This window comes from Orycteropus afer, unplaced genomic scaffold, assembly GCF_000298275.1.
Source record: "Orycteropus afer afer isolate SDZICR_OR568_19922 unplaced genomic scaffold, OryAfe1.0 scaffold00131, whole genome shotgun sequence".
Classification (NCBI taxonomy): Eukaryota; Metazoa; Chordata; class Mammalia; order Tubulidentata; family Orycteropodidae; genus Orycteropus; species Orycteropus afer.
In genome coordinates this window covers 7213942-7233443 of record NW_006921718.1, presented here as the reverse complement: position 1 = coordinate 7233443, position 19502 = coordinate 7213942, and the positions used below count along the sequence as shown (strand labels likewise).

At 36.6% G+C, this 19502-nt stretch overlaps 1 protein-coding gene and 1 pseudogene across 1 annotated transcript in view; both read right to left on the bottom strand.

The window, feature by feature from the left end:
- LOC103200554 overlaps positions 1–731 on the bottom strand; it is a 2122-nt pseudogene extending 1391 nt beyond the window's left edge.
- STRN (striatin) overlaps positions 1–19502 on the bottom strand; it is a 199794-nt gene that overhangs the window by 4691 nt on the left and 175601 nt on the right. Inside the window, exons 10-15 of the mRNA XM_007945074.1 lie at positions 18041–18177; positions 15262–15437; positions 10759–10806; positions 9645–9766; positions 5845–6012; positions 3971–4111 (exon numbers count right to left, since the gene is read on the bottom strand). Of these exons, the coding sequence (XP_007943265.1) occupies positions 3971–4111; positions 5845–6012; positions 9645–9766; positions 10759–10806; positions 15262–15437; positions 18041–18177 (792 nt within the window). The remainder of the gene's footprint in view (positions 1–3970; positions 4112–5844; positions 6013–9644; positions 9767–10758; positions 10807–15261; positions 15438–18040; positions 18178–19502) is intronic.

The window sequence follows — 19502 nt, the reverse complement described above, 5'->3', positions numbered from 1 at the left end:
AACAACAACAACAACAACAACAACAACAGAACTAGGTCCTTTGCGTGTTTTGGGAGTTTTTTTCCTGTTTTTTGAAGGATTCTTGACCTTTGGGTCTTGGTGTTGATGGTTTTGAGTCTTTTCCATTCTGGTTTGCTTTTTGTGCATTTTTGGCCAGATTATCCCACACAGATTTCTTCACTGGAGCTTTTTCTTCAGTTTCATCATCATCATCATCATCGTCGTCGTTATCATCATCATCGTCATCTTCATCAGCAGCAAGTTTTACTTTTTTCTGTGGAACTTTGTTGCCACTGGCAGGGGCCGATCGCTTTCCTGATATACTTAGGAGCTTCACATCTTCCTCCTCTTCATCATCTGACTCTGCATCTTCTTCCACAGCTACTAAGTGCTGTCCACTGATATGCACAGGCCCTGAGCCACACTTCAACCGTAAGACCACAGGTGGTGTTTTCAAAGCCCCCAAGGGAGACCGTTGGCTGTACAGACATTTTCAAAGTTGCCAGTGTTACTTTAATTGGGCTGCCTTCATAATTCATTGCCTCTGCTTCAACAATGTGCAATTCATCCTTTGCACCAGCCCGTAAACTGACCGTTCTTAAAGATAACTGGTGCTCATTTTCATCATTATCCACCTTAAAGTGATAATCTTTGTCAGCCTTTAGTTCACAACCGAAAAGATAGTTTTGGGGCCTCAGGGGCCTCATGTCCATGTCCATCGAATCTTCCATAAGGTGGTGGCACGCACTTAGGTGGGAAAGAAGCAGGATGGAGAAAAAGCACTACTGTTTCTCAGAACAGCTGCGCAGGACAGAATCACACCAAGCTTAAGATACTTTTTATAAGAAAAAGGAACACTGTATACAGGTAGTCCCCAACTTACCATGTACTGGAGTTATGACAAATTCCCCTTAAGACTGTCTCTTGTTTTGGCGGGGGTGCTTTTTGTACATTTTATGTAATGTGTACTACATACAATGTTGCAACGTGTAATTTGCTGATGTTATCGTTGCCAAATGTTCACTCGCAGATGTTCAATGCTATGATTCATAAAATTACTGATAATAAAAGGCAGTAATAATGAAGACTTTTTAAAAAATGAGGTACTGAACTTACATCAGAACTAATTTACAACGGCACCACTGGAATGGAACCCTGCTATAAGTCGGGGACAACCTGCATAAAGAAAATGCTAACTTCATATACATCCAAGTTTTTAAAGTCATTATATCATGGTCCAAGGTGGAGAAATATTGTCCTTATAAAGGACATTGCTGGGGCAGCTGGAAAAATTTTAATATGAACAATAGTCTAGGCAACCTTATTGTGTCCATGTTAAATTCCTTGATTTTATAATTATACTGTGCTATGTGAGAGAATGTTCTTATAATTAGGAAATATATGTTAAAGAGCACAGAAGTATAGGAATGTAATATATCTCAAATGGTTCAGAAATCATGTATACATATATATAAAGACTGATAAAGAAAATAATGACAAAATGTTAAAAATTGGTACAACAGGATAAATAGTAGCCAAGAGTTCTTGTACTATTTTTGCAACTTTTCTGTAAGTCTACAATTATTTCAAAAAGACCTTAAAATATTTTTTTTAAATCCTAGAATAATAAAAAACAAAAAACTCTACTGCCATCAAGTTGATTTTGACTCATAGTGATCCCCATTGGGTTTCCAAGGCTATAAATCTTTATGGAAGTAGATTGCCTCATCTTCCTCCTGCAAAGCACCTGGTGGGTTTGAACTACCGACGTTTGGTTAGCAACCAAGTGCCTTACCCACTATGCCACCAGAGCTCCTAAATCCTAGGACAGTTACTATAAATTTATAATTACATAATGAAAAATATTTATAAGCAACAGGCCTGATCTACACTATTTTTAGTCTAATTTTCATGATGAATTTGCACAATGGTTCCTACAAATATGACATCTTAAAAACTTTGAAGATAGAAGGTCCTAAACAAAGGGATGGTTAGTTTCCATGTTCAAACTATGGATTCTTTTCTCCAGAGAGAACACACTACTCTTCAAGGTCTAAAAGACAACAGTAACAACAAAGAGAAACCCTTTAAGTAAAACACCTCAACAGTCCAAGAGGAGTTTCTGTGAATAGTTTCAATTGCTCTAAAATCTAGAAAATGAGTATGACAGAAAAGAAATCAAATCATGGGAACAAGAAAAAGAAACTTCTGATTTGGTAATATTTTTAAGAAAGTATCTCTATTTTATAGATCAGACAAGTATGCAAAATGAAAAGAACACCAGAAATAAAGTTAAAACAGCAATAACCATTCTAGCAATGAATCCAAAACAATCCACCAAATACTCATATTCAGCCTGTGACTTACACTAAGTTCACAAGTAACCAATTATCTAGTTAAACTACCTGTTACTTTATCAGTCAAACTGGTATTGACATCATTTTGAATTGCACTGTTCATTCATTCTTGACTGAAACAAATAGGAAGAATGGAGGGATATTAATATGATTACCTATTTAAACCAAAAGCCAAAAAATATTAATTTCGATTTTCCTGTGTTTCAATTATAACCAAATAGTTCAAAGTTCTACTAATGCCTATTTCCCCAAACAATTCTCACAGGCTAAGAGAAGAAAACCAAGGATTGGGAAGAAAACAGGAAGAAAGCCAAAAAGGAATGAAGAAAATTTTTAAGAGAGAAACAGATACATGCATCATGGTAATTACTTCTCAGATTAAAGCCACAGTGTATGTGCGGAGGGCATTTGTGGTTCAGTGGTAGAATCCTTGTGTGGTGGTTAAGTCTGCTGTCAACTTGGCTGGGCCTCGTTGAGTGGCTGGGCAGCTGGATGTAGTTATTCCCCATGGTGAGATTGGTAATTAACTCCATGGTGGAATCTATTGGAGGCTCAGTAGCTGCTTTAGGGATGTGGTCTGCTTCTAGTATATAAGAAACAGCTTTGGGAATGGTCTCTAGCCTTTTGGCATGCTTGAACCCTGCATGTAGCAAAGTCATTGTTCAATAGCCTGCCATACCCTGCCGATCTTGGGACCTCATCTGGATTTGAATCAGTGGCCTGCCATGTTTGTTTGGTGACTTTGGGACTGTGCCTTTTTGCTTGTCAGACTCAGCAGCCAGCAGCTGTATGAATGAAGAAAGCTTCCAGCTTGAGTGGGCCAGGACCAGGAGATAGAGCTGAAGTCCAAGGTTGAGGGGCTTTCACCCAGCCCCTAGAGCCTAGCACTTTGAACTTGGACTTAAAGCCTCCAAGCTATAAGCAAATAAACTCCTGTTTGTTAAGGCTGTCCTGTTTGTGGTATATCTGTTAGAGCGGCACTAGGGAACCACCTTGCCTTTCATGCAGGAGACTTGAGTTGGATTCCAGACAATGCACCTCATGCATAGCCACCATCCACCTCTCAGTGGAGGCTTGCATATTGCTGTGACGCAGAACAAGTTTCAGCAGAGCTCCCAGACTAAGACAGACTAGGAAGAAAGGCCAGGCAATCTACTTCTGAAAAATCAGCCAATGAAAACCCTATGGTGCAATGGCCCAACTGGCAATTGATCATGGGGATTTATGCAGTGTTTCATTCTACTGTGATGCCATGAGGCAAGGGCTGCAACAGCTAACAACAACATTATATGTGTACGCAGTTTTCTTTATCAACTGCAACCTAAAGTATGGATTAGGGCTAAAGACAGAAAGCAATGGTTTAAAAAAACAAACCACAAACACCAAAAAAAGACTTTGTAATACCTTCTTCACAACCTGAGAAAGCATTTATTTCTGACTTTCTATAACCAGTAAGAAATTTCAGATTTGTGATTCTGAAACTGTCAACTTGATCTATATTCTAATCAGTATTGAGCTTTGTCACATTTTATTACTAACATAAAAAATGAAATTATGAGTAACGAAAAATAGAACACTGATCCAAACAGACTATTTAAAACCGGTATACATACTTGTGTCTAGGTTGGATTCTAAAGTGAGAATACGTTGCTGTGTTTCCATGTTAAAGATGCTTGTATATCCTTTGCTGAATGATGCTACCATATGGCTAGGGTCACTGCTCACTAGATCCACAGAGGCAGGGATTCCAAGTTCTAAGAGAGCAGAAGCATATTCAAAATGAATTTTCATTAGAGGAGATTCTTGAAAACGTGCTTATAACACAGCACAATAAAGAGCGGCATGATTTGCTTAAGAAGTTAATAAGGTTTTCCATTAGAGTAAGAATTAGCTCTAAACCACTCAATAGAGATTATTTCCTTTATTACTTTTAACCCTAGCCTATTTTATTATCCTTTTAAGTGTTCAACAGATCTACCTGTCACTCAGCTAATGTATTTACAGTATGCATGCTAATTTTAATATCAGTATCAGAAAATCATAAATTGAGAGAAATGTGTTCTAAAATCTAAGTGCCTTTATTCAGAAAGCAAATAGAAAACATTTATGAACTACATGTTTTGCTGCTTCCAACCTCATCTTGTGGCTTAGAATGGCACAGCAGGAGCTCTTCATTTAAAAAGCCCAGCCTTTACTAGTAATTCTAACTCATTATAAGAATGAAATTTAAAAAACTATTCAAATATCAAATTTAAGGTGTTTTAATTTACCATCCAGAATAGGTTAAAATTTGAAGCACAAGCCTTCTGGTTAGCAGTCAAATGCCTTAGGCACTACACCACCTGAGCTCCAAACATAAAAAAATAAAATTATATGTATGTATGTATGTATGTATGTGTGTGTATCTCTGTGTGTATATGTGTGTGTGTATATAAGATATATAAGATGGAAAGATACACACACACACACACACATATACATACATACACTAACCTAATTTTTTTCATTTGGCTCAAAATCTAACTAAAGCAAGTTAACAGTTTAAAAATATATGTATAATGGGAAAATTATGAATGGCTAATAAGCACATACAAAAAAATTGTTCAGCATAATTAGCATCAGAGAAATACAAATTACAACCATAATGAAATACTACTACAAACTCACTAGAAATGTCTAGAATTAAATATACTGACCACACCAAGTGTTGATAAGACTGGAGAGCAACTGACACATTATTGGCAGGTGTGTAAAATGGCACAATCAGGTTTAGTAGTTTCACATAAAGTTAAATAAACATCTATCCTAAGACCTAGCAATTGTACTTCTAGGTCTTTACTGCAGCCAAAAACTAGAAACAACCCAAACAACTCTCAAGAGAAAAATGAATAAGTATATTATGGTTTATTCACATAATAGAATAAATAGTTAAACAATAAAAATAAATGAGTTCTCAATACTTGCAACATGGATGAACTGCAAAAGCATTACAATGAGAGTAAAAAGCCAGATACAAAAAATATTGTATTATTCTAATTATATAAAGTTTTAGAATAGAAAAACGTAATCAATGCTGAAAAAAATCACATCAGTGGAGCCTGTGATTGGGTGGCTAGGGAGAGAGGACTGACTGGGAAGGACAAGAAGGAACTGTGGGGAAGTAAAGGAGAGGTTCTGTAACATGATAGGTGTGTGAGTTACAGGGGTGAATGCATTTGTCAAACTCATTGAAATGTACACTTAAGATCTGTGTTTTTCACTGCATGCAAATTGTATCTCAATTTAAAAAAATTATGAGTGCTTTTAGCAAACATCATGCTTTTAAAATTATGTAAGTTGCAAATTCAAACATACTTTTATGACTTCAAAAAAATCTTCAAATTAAATGTAAACAGTAAGAGTTCATAGATTTACTTATTTATTTACAGAATTAGACATTTTACAAAAAAATTGAGCAAAATAATAATAATTAAAAAAAAGTATGTACCTTGATTATCATTAAATACACTTAGGGCTGGAGCAACCTCAGTTGTACTCCATAAACGCAGAGTGCCGTCTGCTGAACAGGATAGTAAACGCTGATGTGTTGCACTATAAGCCAAGCCCCAGACTGCATCTGTGTGGCCTAGCAGAGGGCCTCTTAAAACAGAAGGATCTAAATAAAACATTGAAAATATAAAATCAGGAGGGAAAAAACAAGACATATATATATATTTAGATTCCAGAGAAAAAAATAAACAAAAGCACCTGATACTAGTATAAAATATGCCTTCTAATTTCTATTATTCTTTTCAAAGACTGCAATAATTAAAGACAGGCCTGGAAACATAGAAATGTAGAGCCTAAAATTAAATAGCACAGTTCTTTTTTTCTCCTTAAAAAATTAGGAATTTCTGTCTCCTTCCTGTTATTCCTCCCCATGGACAATTTTCCATTTCTCTGGATTTAAAAAGAACATGTTACCACAAATCATTTGAATTTAATCTACCTTCAGAGAAACCAGAGCTCATATTCTCTTAGGAAGTGAACAAGAGATCCTTCCCTCCTCTGAACTCTCTCAGCACTTTAGCTATACATACCTTCCTCAGGCCATTCATCCTACTCTACTATGAATGGCAGTTATTCCCAGGAAGAACAGCCTCTGACATTTATAAGAGACATGACCTGAAACCTACAGAAATCTCCAAATTCTCAAATAGCAATAACTGAGATATGGATATCGGGGGTCTCATTTTGTATAGTCTTATGATAACAGTCAAAAATTGGAAACTTTAACAAATTATTAATCCTTGCAATGACTCTATGAAGTAGTGCTCTTGATATGGCTCAGATCTCCTCTGAAACATATCCATCAAATATTTATTGAAAACACTGTGTGGCGGCATTTTGCTAGATGCTAGAGTCACACAGATGATTAAGACACTATACAATCCCTGTCCTCATAAGCCTTAGTAGTCTAATGGAGAGGACAATGTGGTTGGTTGAATAATAGTGACAGACACCAATAACCACAGAGAGTAACTGGGATGATGTAAAAGCTGTTTGGAGAGAGTTGCACTTAGAGGGTACAGGAGTTGGCCACTTGATGAACAGAGGGAAGGTATTCCTGGCAAAAGAGGCAGCACCAACAAAATCACAGAAGGAAAAATAGTACGGTACATATTATAAACAGTTCAGTATTGCTGGAATATGAAGTGTGAGGCAGGAGTGAGTAAGATGAGAGCGACTAGTTTATGGTAGGATTTCTATGACTTATTAAGGAACTTGGAAATTATCCTGAAAGCAATCCCAGTCAATGGTTTCCTAAGAGCAGCTGGGTTGAGTAAGTGTTTAATAAGATAACTTTGGCTGTAGTGTAGTAGGACAGAAGACAGAGTGGACAGAAGCAAGATGAAGCAAGGGGAACAATTAGGAAACTGTTTTAGTAGACTGGGAAAGTGATGATGAGGACCTAAACTATGGCAAGGGTAAAAGGACCAGAGTAGATCCCTAAAATATCAAAAAGACTGGGTAGATAAGGCTCTGTAGTATATTATAGTAAGGCACAATATGGCATCAAGGATAACTATTAGGTTTCTAGTTTAGGTAATCCTGGTAGAGTCAGCAAGTAATAAAGACTACACAGAAGAAACAAAACATGGTGGGATTTACTGACAACAAAACAGCCATGCTAAGATTTCCTGAAGGTAGTCCGAAGCCTAAAGAAAAGACTTAGGAGTCAGCAACATATAAAACCATATAAGCTGATTCAACCTCCCAAGGAAAGTTTGTGCAATGCAAAAAATGAGTTAGGGTCTTGATAAACTGCAGTACTTAAGGTGAGAAAAATAAAGGAGTTTATGAAGGTTAGGGAATAGAAATGATGACAGTCATTTTTAAAAAGTCAACAAAGCAGGCAAATTTCAAAGAGAATGGAGTGGTCAATAGTCTCAGACTCAGCCCACAGATCTAGTAAGGTAAGGATTTTTAAAATATCTCTTGGGTCAGGCAATTAGGTAGTCACTGGTAATCTTGTTAATTTAAATGGTGGTGTCAAAAGCCAGAATGCAGAGATAATACAGAGAGGAAGCACACAGAATTAGTAACTAGTAACTGTATTTTAGAAATCCCTGGGTGATGCATGGGAGCTCTGGCGGCATAGTGCCTAAGGCTGGCAGTGCAAACCCACCAGCCACTCCGTGGAAGAAAGGTTGGGCGATCTACTTCCGTAGAGATAGCACCTCGGAGACCCAAGGAGGGGTCACTATGAGTCGAGATTGACTCAAGGCAAATGGTTTGGGCGATGCACATGGTTAAGTGCTCCACCACTACCCAAAAGGTTGATGGTTTAAACATACCCAGAGGTGCCTCAAAAAACAGGCCTGTAATCTGCTTTCCAGAGGTCACAGCCTTGAAAATCCTATGAAACAGTTCTACTCTGCTCACATGGGGTCACCATAAGGTCAGAATCAACTTGACAGCAACCTCCTACTGCCACCCCCTCAATTGTGTTTCCTAGATAACACAATGAAAGAAACTTATGAGGGAAATGAACTAAATAGAAGTGAGAGAGAAATGGAGTCAAGCAGAGACTTCCCTTCACCTGAATTTACACATTGATTGTTGTTGTTGTTATGTGCCCTCGAGTCAGCCCGACTCATAGTGACCCCTCCTTGGGTTTCCGAGGCAGTATCACTATGGAAGTAGGATTGCCCAACCTTCCTTCCAAGGAGTGGGATGGAAAGAGAGCAAAGAGGGCAAGGGGAAGAAAAAGGGGAGAGACAGACAGACAACTAATAGAGCCCCAAGGGAATAAAGTAAGAGAATGAGATCAAAAGCTAAAGAGAAAGGGTTGACCAAGGACAGAATGAGGGATTTATCCTCCAAGAGAGCAGTAATGGAAGTAAGGAAAGGCAAGTAACAGACATATTTGTAAAAGAATGAAAGAAGACGGTAGAGATTAGAGAAACCCTGCTGGGCTTCAGTTGCTTCCTCAGAGGGGAAGTCCTGTTGAAAGCCAGCTCTTTGAGGAAAGAGTTCTTCTGTTCATTCACAGAATAGCCTCTGGCAGACAGTCTTGTGCAAATTTGTTTATAAAATCAATGTTGGGGGAAATTTTTGTTTATTGACTTTCTTGCTTTAACTTAGGTTAATTTAGGTGGCAAAATAATCTAAACTGATAAATGAAATAAATGCTAATATGGCAAATAGAATACTTCAATCTTTCTAAAATTTAAGAAGAAACCAAAATACTCAATTCCTACATAGTCTTTGCCAGAGGAATTTATGGTAAGAGCTGGGGAAGCTGGTGACAAGTTATAATATGAATTTTTGTCTCATGGTACTGTTTCCAAGACTAAAGCATACTTCTTAACTCTGAAGGCCTCTGAAATATTATAGTGTCATGGACTTCAAAACTTAACCTGTTCACCCCTCCAATAAGTGATTAAGAGGATGATGTCCACAATCATTGCCTCAAAGTTGTTAAATAGTGATGCAGTATCATACATTAATTGATAATCAAGTAATACACAGATGCATAAAATGAAGAAAACAAAAGTTAATCAAGTGACTATTTATAGTCAAAGACTTTGGGGTTTGGCAATTGTATCCTCAAGAAGAATGAGTGTTTTTCCTTATTTTTTTAACATTACATATAAAATTCCTTCCCAAATATAGGAATCCTTTCTAACAGAATAAAGATGTGATTCTCCTTTACAAATTTATTCTCAAAACTAATTAGTTATATATGCTAGAAAAAATGTGCAAAAACATTTTATTCTTTCAGATCTTTGGGGAATCACATACCATAAGAGTCATAAGGATCAATGTTGGGGTTAGTGGTATTCCAGCCCTGGATCAGTCCATCAGTACCTCCACTGTAACACTGCTCACCATTGCTGCTCATTACCACACACAGCACTGGACCTCTGGAACATAACAATTTCTATCTGAGAATATGACTTGTTAAAAATAATTATGTACAATCATTCAAATGGCTTTCTATTTGTCTGCTTTTTATGTTGAATGAAAGGGGTGAAAGCAGTGTGCTGTTTCAAACAGCACTCAACTACTAAACAAAAGGTTGTTGGTTTGAACCCACAAACAGGTGCCTCAGAAGAAAGGTCTGGTGATCTGCTTCTTAAAAGATCAAAGCCTTGATAACTCTGTGGTGTGCAGTTCTACTCTGCAGCACATGGGGCTGTGATGAGTTGGAAATGACTTGACAGCAATTGGTTTGCTTTTTTTGGAGTGATGAATAAAAAATACTATTAAAGCACTGTTCATCTTTCTTCCTTTGCTAAATATGGTTTGCAAACTGGCTTGTGGGCCAAAGCCAGCTAATGGTCTGTTTTGATACAGTCCCTCAAGGTAAGAATGGTTTTTACATTTTCAAAGGGTTATAAAATAAAACAACCAACCCAGAGTACGCAGTAGAGAATATATGGCTTGATAAGCCTAAAAAATGCTTACTATCTGCCTTTTATAGAAAAAGTGTGCCACTCTCTGTGATAAATCAATTGAATGGATACATTTCTTAAGCTCAAAAGGAAACAGGAAAAGCATGTAATATGTGATCATGTTTGGAGAAAAAAAAATACCCTCAAATATTTTTATCTGGGATTTATTTAAGGAAAAAAGTCATCATATCTAGTATTTAAACTTAAATTTCAATCTTCTTCTGAAGATATATATCAGTTAAAAATCATGCAAATAAAATCCAATTTCAGCAAAGACCTCTAATTTGGTAGTGTTATGTCCACTTCCAGCATTATGAGTTTCTTTTATATTTATAAAAAACACCACTAAATACAAAAAATATGTAACACAAAATACGTAAGTGAAAGAAAAGAAAATATCCTAATTAGGCTGATTTATAATGATGTTGGTTTAAAACAAAACAAAAAAACCATATACTTACTTATGAGCCCTGAACGTATAGATAGGTTCTACATCAAGAGAAGTACTCCTAAATCAGAGAGAGAAGAGAACTTTTACCACTCTACGTTTCAGTAATGAACAGTCTGACTGGATATATGCCAGAAAATCATGTTTAGAAATACAAACATATGGTAGCATACCATTCTAGATTAAAGGATGCATAAGAAAGACTGCCTAACACCAATCACATATTACCATGGTTTCAAAGAAACAAGAGCCTCGGTTAGTAACAATGCCTCGTTAAGACTGCTTTTAGCCTTGTCGTAATCTATTTGACTAAAGGGAGAGAGAATCTTACTCAGGGAAACATGGGCTTTGAAAGAAGGTTCTGAATTCAATTTCTAGATTTATCAATAACTGGCTAACTTAAGAAAATTATTTAATCTTTCAGAACTTCAGATACCTCTATGTTTAAAACAAAACAAAAAAACTGGAATAACATCAAATACAATACTTAAGTGAGATTCTATCAGTAAACAGTCTAGGGCAGCCATGCACATATATCTACTCCTCATGGTCTGTCTCATTATCTGCCATCTCACATTTATGACAAGAGTAAAAACATCTACTATCTAGCAATGTATGGCCAGCAGTTAATGTATACTGAGGTACGAGGCAAGAGTGAGTAACGCTGGCTGTGATGGTTAAGGTTGCATATCGATTTAGCTAGGCCATGATTCTCAGTGGTGTGGCAGTTATGTAATGATATAATTTGGCAGTTAGTAATGCTATGGTCATCCTCCATTTTTGCATAATGTGGATTTTTGCATAATGACCTGGTGTTTGCAACTTAACCATGTCAGTAAGTATAGAGTGGGTGTAGTAGAATTTCAATAAATGGTACTTTACTTTCCTTACATTTCCATGAAGGCTAATATGAAGGTTTGGAGCTATTTTATAATACACTGGGTCACAATGACTCAGGGGTCAACTCCAAAGAAGCCAACAACAATGACAACATATGAACTGTAAGCAGTATTCAGAAACCCTGGGGAAACCATCAGATGATGTCATTTCTCCTTAAGCATTAAAGATACAAACATATCTTTGATACTTGCCAACAGTCAACAGTCTAAGTCAACAGTTTATTCATGACTAAGAACACTATGATACTTTATGGTGGCCAAACTGTTAATGAACCTAGATTTAAAGCCACGTACTTAACCATTTTCCACACTGCAGGACAAAGATGCTCTATAAAGATTACAGCCCTGGAAACTCTTTGGGGCAATTCTATTCTGTCCTATGGGGTTGCTGTGAGTTGGAATCGATGCCACGACACACAACAGCAGCAGCATTTTATTGCAGTTATTTATATGCATATGTTATCTCCTTATGTCATTTATAAGTTTTAAGTTCAAAGATAAACAGGCCATACTTTATCTCTGAAGATGAATGAATATATAACTAAGCTACCATCAGTGAGAAGCTTATTTCAATGTTATTCTAAATTTTAGTCAAGAACATTCATATTCTCTTGCCTAACATGATGCTCACTGTGACAGAAGGCACGGCTTACTGCCAGGAGGTAACTGGTCTCTGCTGCTGAATCTATATGAGGGTCAATTTGACTTTTAGCAAGATCTGGTTGAGCTATCTGATGTAAACTGATAAATTAAGTATTTTATCTGTCCTACGTACGTATGTCATTGTAGAAATGCCACTGATTTCTTTTAAACGGGGCAATAGAAGTCCTCTCCCCATCTGATGTTGCACTTTTATAGTAATAGCAGTGTTTGACACTACAGAAGGACCCATGGTGGTTTCTGGGCTGAATGGACCAGGAGTAAAGAAGAGCTCCAATAAGGATTCCACCAAGCGGGATCAGAACCAGCATGGCAATTATTAACAGGGTTTATACCAACTCATGTACATCATGCTTAGAGAGGAGCCAAACAACCAAGGGAAGCATACTAGCAGTTAAGTGATGGCAACAACAGTACCTTTCAGTTTAGACATACTGGTAGGTATGGAAACTAGCTAAAGGTTCTGGGCCCAACCATAATACCAAAGAGAGGTCCCTCCCTCTGTTCTCAATCAGCCTTCCCTCTCCTCTACCCCTTGAGTTCAAACGCAGTGGACAACAGTGGTGGGAGGGAGAAAGATGGTTCAGTCATTTTAAACATGCTTATACCCAGGTAGTAGAAAGGGTTAGAGTTCAGCTGCTAACCAAAAGGCTGGAGGTTTAAGTCTACCCAAAGCACCTCAGAGGAGTAGCCTGGCAACCTACTTCTGAAACATCAGCCACTGAAAACCCTATAGAGCATAATTCTACTCTGACAATCGTGAGGTTCCATGAGTTAGTATAAAACAGAAAGCAACTGGTTTTAGGGACCTCTGGGTAGTACAAATGGTTAATGCACTCAGGTGCCAACTGAAAGGTTTGAAGTCTGAGTCCACACCTTGAAAGAAAGACTGGCAATCTACTTCTAAGAATTTAGCCACTGAAAACCCTACAGAGCACAGTTCTACACTGACACACATGGGGCTGCTATGAGCTGAAGTTGACTAGATGGCAACTGGTACTGGTTCTGGTACTGGTTTAGAGACCCTCAGTAAGGATAAAGGGCTACTAAATTATGACAGGTATTCAATACACTGTATAAGGACTGAAGAAGCCTGGGTGGCACCAACAGTTTGCAATTGAGCTGCTAACCTAAAGACTGGCTATTCATCAAATGTACCCAGAGACTTTGTGGAAGAAAGGTCTGGCAAACTACTTCCATAAAAATTATAGCTAAGGAAATCCTTTGGAGCTATTCTATAACACACTGGGTCACCATGACTCAGGGGCCAACTCCAAAGAAGTCAACAACAATGACAACCTATGGACTGTAAGCAGTATTCAGAAACCCTGGGGAAACCATCAGATGATGTCATTTCTCCTTAAACATCAATTTTCCAACTTAACATTAGATCATGAGTAGGAAGAGAAAAACAAATATGTAAGAAATCTCAGAAGGCAGGAATGCATAGGAATGAAGGACACAGGGAAAAGTAACCACAGAGAGGAAGTGGGAAGAGAGCTGTTACTTTGTGGGAAGAAGTGGGAAGAGAGCCGTTACTTTATGAGGATTGCATCAATGTCACAAAGCAAAACATTTATCAACTGTTGAATGGAAAATGAGTTTGCTCTGTAAACTTTCACCCAAATCACAATAAAAAGTTTAAAAAAACAAAGAAGAAGAAGAAAGAATAGGTACACACACAGAGAGTAATGTTTTCCAAAGATTACCAGGGATGGGAGGGAGAATTACTTGCTAGATAGCAGACACCTGTTATTTCTGGTGAGGAGAATGCAATACACAATATGAGAGAAGTCAGCACAATATGACCATGCAACAATAAAAGACAATTACAATAAATGCTATAACAACATACACAATTTTGCAACAAAAAAATTGGTGTGTGGTTACATAGGCAGATTTGTATGCTATATGTGTACAGGAAAGTATGTGAGTACATGCACGTGCATCTACAGGTATACTTACAGGAATAAGTATACACGTTTGTATGCATCATATAGGTAACACAGCATACAGTTACAGAGACCTTCTAGATATATCCAGATACTTCACAGAATTAGTTTACTGAGTTAAAGGGCTTGGGACCATAGTCTCATGAGACAACTCAGTCAACTGGCATAATATAGTTCATAAAAATAATGCTCTACACCCTAGTTTGGTAAGTAACATCTGGAGTCTTAGAAGCTTACAAGTGACCATCTAAGATATTGGTCTCTTCCTGTCTCAATCAGGAGAGAATGAAGGAAATAAAAAACTCAAAGAAGAAACTAGTCTACAGGACTAAAAACCCACATAGATTATGGTCTCTTCTAGCCAGAGATGAGAAGAAATAGATGGTTGGTACCTGCTTACCACCACTGACCATTCTGACCAGTGACACAATAAAAGGTCCCAGATAGAACAGGAAAGAAATGTAGAACAAAACTCAGATTCCTGAAAAAATGTAAGATTTACTGGACTGACAGAGAAATTCCCAACACTGTTGACCTAAGATAATACTTAAGCCACTCCTGGAGGTCACCTTTCAGCCAAATAACAGATTGGCTTATAAAATAAATATTATCACCTGTGAGGAATGTGTTTCCTTAAACAATCAATTACATGAGAAAAACAATCAATACATATTTATCCAAAAGCAAAGATGAGAAGGCAAGGAGGGTCAGGATAATTAGATAAATGGAAATAGAGCTAACAGAAGGGAAATAATGAGAATGCTGACACACTGCAAAAATAGTAACCAATGTTATATTGGAGCAATCTGTATAAAAATTGTTACATAGGAACCTAATTTGCTATGTAAACTTTTACCTAAAACAGAATGAAATATTTAAATAAATAAATAATGTGAATTAAGTGAAACAATGAAGAAGAGATGTCCAGGAAATTTAATAGCAAGTAAGTCTTTTTCTACTGAAAACTGCTAATGAAAATATTCAAATAAAGTAGAATATTCTCACTTTTTGGCTGGAGCTGTCTTCTGTAAATTCCACATTTTTAATGTGTGATCTTCTGATGCTGTTATCAAAACAGGCTCAATGGGGTGGAAAGCAAGGGCTCGGATGCCATCAAAGTGACTTCTTAAAGTAAACTTAGGATTCCATGTCTTCCTCAATGCATCTTTATTGTTTGCTATCTATTAAAGAAACAAAACAAAGATACCACTACATTTAATTCACGATAGGAAGAAAATGTCATTTCAATATTAACTCGTTCTGATATGTCATTATCTCCTTGATACTGTCACTTAATCCTCATAATGACTCTATGAAGTAGAAATTAATGTTATACTAAGTGATCATACCATGCAACTTTCTAAACAATTTTAATTTTAAAGCAATGTAAGTTTTAAATGTAGATAATCAAACTAGTAGGCAATATTGGTAAAATGTAAATAGTAGTTTCTTTCAAATATGAAAGGTATAACAAGAACAGTTAACATATTTTAATATAAACACAGGATCAAATAATTTAATAATGTAAAAAACAATCTAGGATGATTAAAAAAAAATGATAATTTCAAGCTAAATTGTAACACAGAAACTCTACCATTTAGGTAACTCTTGAAAAATAAGTTATCTTTAAATTCGTGAACATTTTGAGAATATTATCTTACTTTTGAGATTTTCAATACTTTCTAATAGAAGTTACATTTTCTTTACTGAAATGGTTACAGAGGCTTTTGGATTTGAACTGCTCATCTTTTGGTTAATAGCCAAATGCTTTAATGACTGTGCCATTAGAGCTCCTATTGCAATTAGAAGGTTATTGTAGATATAAAGGGGAAAAAGTGGAATAGTGTGGTATAGTCAATTACTATGTATGGTTTATCTAGCCATGGTCTGTGTGACTCCCACCAGATTACTGGGTAGGACCATGCAAGTAAGGTGTGTGGAACTCTAATGTGGGGGTTGGTTAGCTTTGTCATTCTGCTAGGCTTAAAATGAGCCCTCCTAGAGACAAAAGAGAGGATTGCACTGCCATCAAGAGAAAAGAACTGGAGTTGGAGTGGAGTGTGTCCGTGGACCTTAGATCCTTGTGCTGGACCTCCTCACAGAAAGATGGCAGAGATGACCAGCTGAGAAACAGGCTGTGAACCCAAGAGGCACAAGACAGAGTAGTGGGCTTTCTACCCCATGGAGTGAGAAAGCTGAGTGGTTTTGGGCAGAAGGTTTGTCGGCAGAGTGATGTGCACCTAGGCATACCTATCAGCAGAGCTAAAAGAGCTTTGTAACATTTGTCCGAGCAGGCAAAGGCCAGGCTGAGGGGCCGAGGGCCAGGGACTGTGTCTGAGGGCACAGCAGAGGGGAGATAGTCTTGATTGAAGAACTGTATCCCAAGAGCATTCCTGAACCTGAGTTGTGACCTATTACTTCCCTAATAAACCTCATAATTGTGAGTATTGTCTGAGTTCTGTGTGGCCATTGCAACAAATTATCAAATCCAGCAAAGAAGTAGTGAGTGCAGTGGGAGAGATGGGTGGTGTCAGAGTTGGTAAAAAGGTTTGGAGGTTGGGGGCATGTTTGGCCTCGTGAGAATAAGCATTGGGCTGCTGAAGGTAACTCTGTTTCCCTTGTGAAGTTGGAGGAGGTCAGAAAGTGCTGCCTCCACATCCTTTTTGCAAGTAGGATGGGAGATGAAAAGAAGTACAGATTTCATGGTTTTAGAGATAGAACCTAAAAGACTTGTGAATGGATAAGGAAAAAGAGTTTTCATTTGCAGAAAGGAATGAGTGGTGAAAATTCTACTTTGTAATGTTTTCTTATCATGTCTAAGGTTAGGCATCCATCCTATAACTCTATATGACATTCTTACCCCAGGAACTAATTATGTTCTGAACAGAGAAAATGAAGTATCAAAATGAGAGAATTTTAATGAAGAGATGAAAAAATCAAACCCACTGCCATGAGTCAATTCTGACTCACAGCGACCTTATAGGACAGAGCAGAACTGTCCCATACGTTTTCCAAAGCTGCAAGTCTTTATGGAAGCAAACTGCCTCATCTTTCTCTCACGGAGAGACTCGTGGGTTTGAACTACCAAGCTTTTGGATAGCAGCTGAATGCTTTATCACTATGCCACCAAAACTCCTAAAGAAGGTAACCTGTAAATACTTTACCTATGAAAAAAGTACTGTTCTCACAAAGCATTAATTATGATGAAAAAGTATAAAAGCATTTATAAAACAACTGTGTGTGGAATTAAATAAACATAAGCACAAAAGTACAAAGATTTCAATTTTGGTTCATATAATTGATCGGTCAGCCTTAACATTGGGAAACCACCCTGTACGTATTTATGCCTAACAATAATTAAAATCACAGCTTGATAGGATATTGATGAGGTACTAAAGAAGCCAGATAAATGTTGCTATTGGGCAGGAATAAATTTCAACTTATCACTGGTACTCTGAAACATAAAGCAAAACCTAAACTTGGTAATAGAAAAGTAATGCCTTCCCTTATCTAAAAGCAATGAACAAACTACACTGACTGAAATACAGACTTAGGTAAATCCTATAATTTTAATGCCTAGGTAATGTGAAAAATGTTATGGTTTATTATGTATTTGTATTTTCAAAGTCTGGAATTAAAACTGAGTCAAGTTTGATATTTATAAAGAAGTTTTACCATTGCTTTCTTTTTCTATAAAATCAACTTTTAATTTTAAAAACTGAATAATGAAATAAACCAAACAAAAACATAAAAACTTAACAACAAAAGTAAAACTACCACTTACATCATAAGTTAATGAATCTGCTTCATTGGCCACAGTAAGGCCTGCCAGCTCTCCAAGTCCCAATTCACTTTCAAGAGCTTCATCTGCTCCCATAATGAACGACTTTCCCGAAGAAGGAGGAAATGTTAACGCTTCCACTGAAGGGGAAAGACAAAACAAAACAAAAAACCTCTAAGGTGTCAACAATTCATCTCAGTCACTTGTATAAAGGTATGTATACATTTGAATATAAATGTTTTTTAACACAGTAAAATTCAATGAGCAGAAAATCCTTAAGAGTTGACTGCTATTTCTGTATCTTAACTGCAAGCTAAAGGCATCACCTAACTAGAAAAGTAGAACATGACACAAACTCAGCAGTCTGCTGTCCTTTTCTTTTTACTATACAGAAAAATAGTATCAGTAAAGCAAATTAAATTTTAATATTGATGCTAATTACCAAAATTATTTCTATCGATTACTAAACATATATAAAAAACTGATTCTTTCTGAAAACTAATGATCTCATTCAAAATAAAATTGGTTAGTTCTTTCATCTGGAAGAATATAGGGAATTTCAAACAAAAACTGTTAAAATTATAAATTATACATATTTGAGACAAAATTAAAATACAGTGTTAGAATTCAGGACTATCTCTAAGGAAGAGAGAAAGCAACACAGGCAGGACTTGTATGGCCCTGATAATGTTCTAGTTCTTGACCTAGGCAATGGTGACATGAATGTGTGCACTGATTCACTGAGAGGTGTACCCTTATGACTCAAGAACTTTTCTGTGGGCATGTTATACTTCATTTAAAAATGTTTATTTAAAAAAAAAAATTTGAGAAGTGTCCATTTGAATACTTTCATGAGCTATCAACTCTGCTTCATGTTATCAGGTTTAATTTGTGATAAACCTGAATATCCTTTATCACACCGAACATACAATCCAATTCTTGCTTTCAATAACCATCATACAAGAATTAGTTAAACCCAAAATGCCAAATTAAAACAGAGATGATTTAATTTGTTCCGAAATAAAATACCACTCTTTGTAAATGAAAATTACTCTGACAATCTCAGATGGTCTTTGAGTAGTTTTCAAAAGCTGGTTACTTTAACAATAACAAACATTTATGAGTTGATTGGATGAATTTCATAGTTCAAATTTTAGCTGCTAAACAGGTAAATTAAAGACATAAATGAAAAGAAACAAGTTGATTTAATTAGTACATGTAGAGAACTGGATTTGAAAGGTATTTTTCAGCTTTATATTCCATCATAGATAATAATATTAACTGACTAATGAAAGAATGTTACTTGCTTTTAAAAACAGTAGTGCAGAAATTCTACTACTTAAAATCATTACAAGAACAAAGTGAAGCATGTTGTTATTGTTGTTGTTGTTAAGTGCCGTCGAGTCGTTTCCGACTCATAGCGACCCCATGCACAGCAGAACGAAACACTGCCCGATCCCGCACC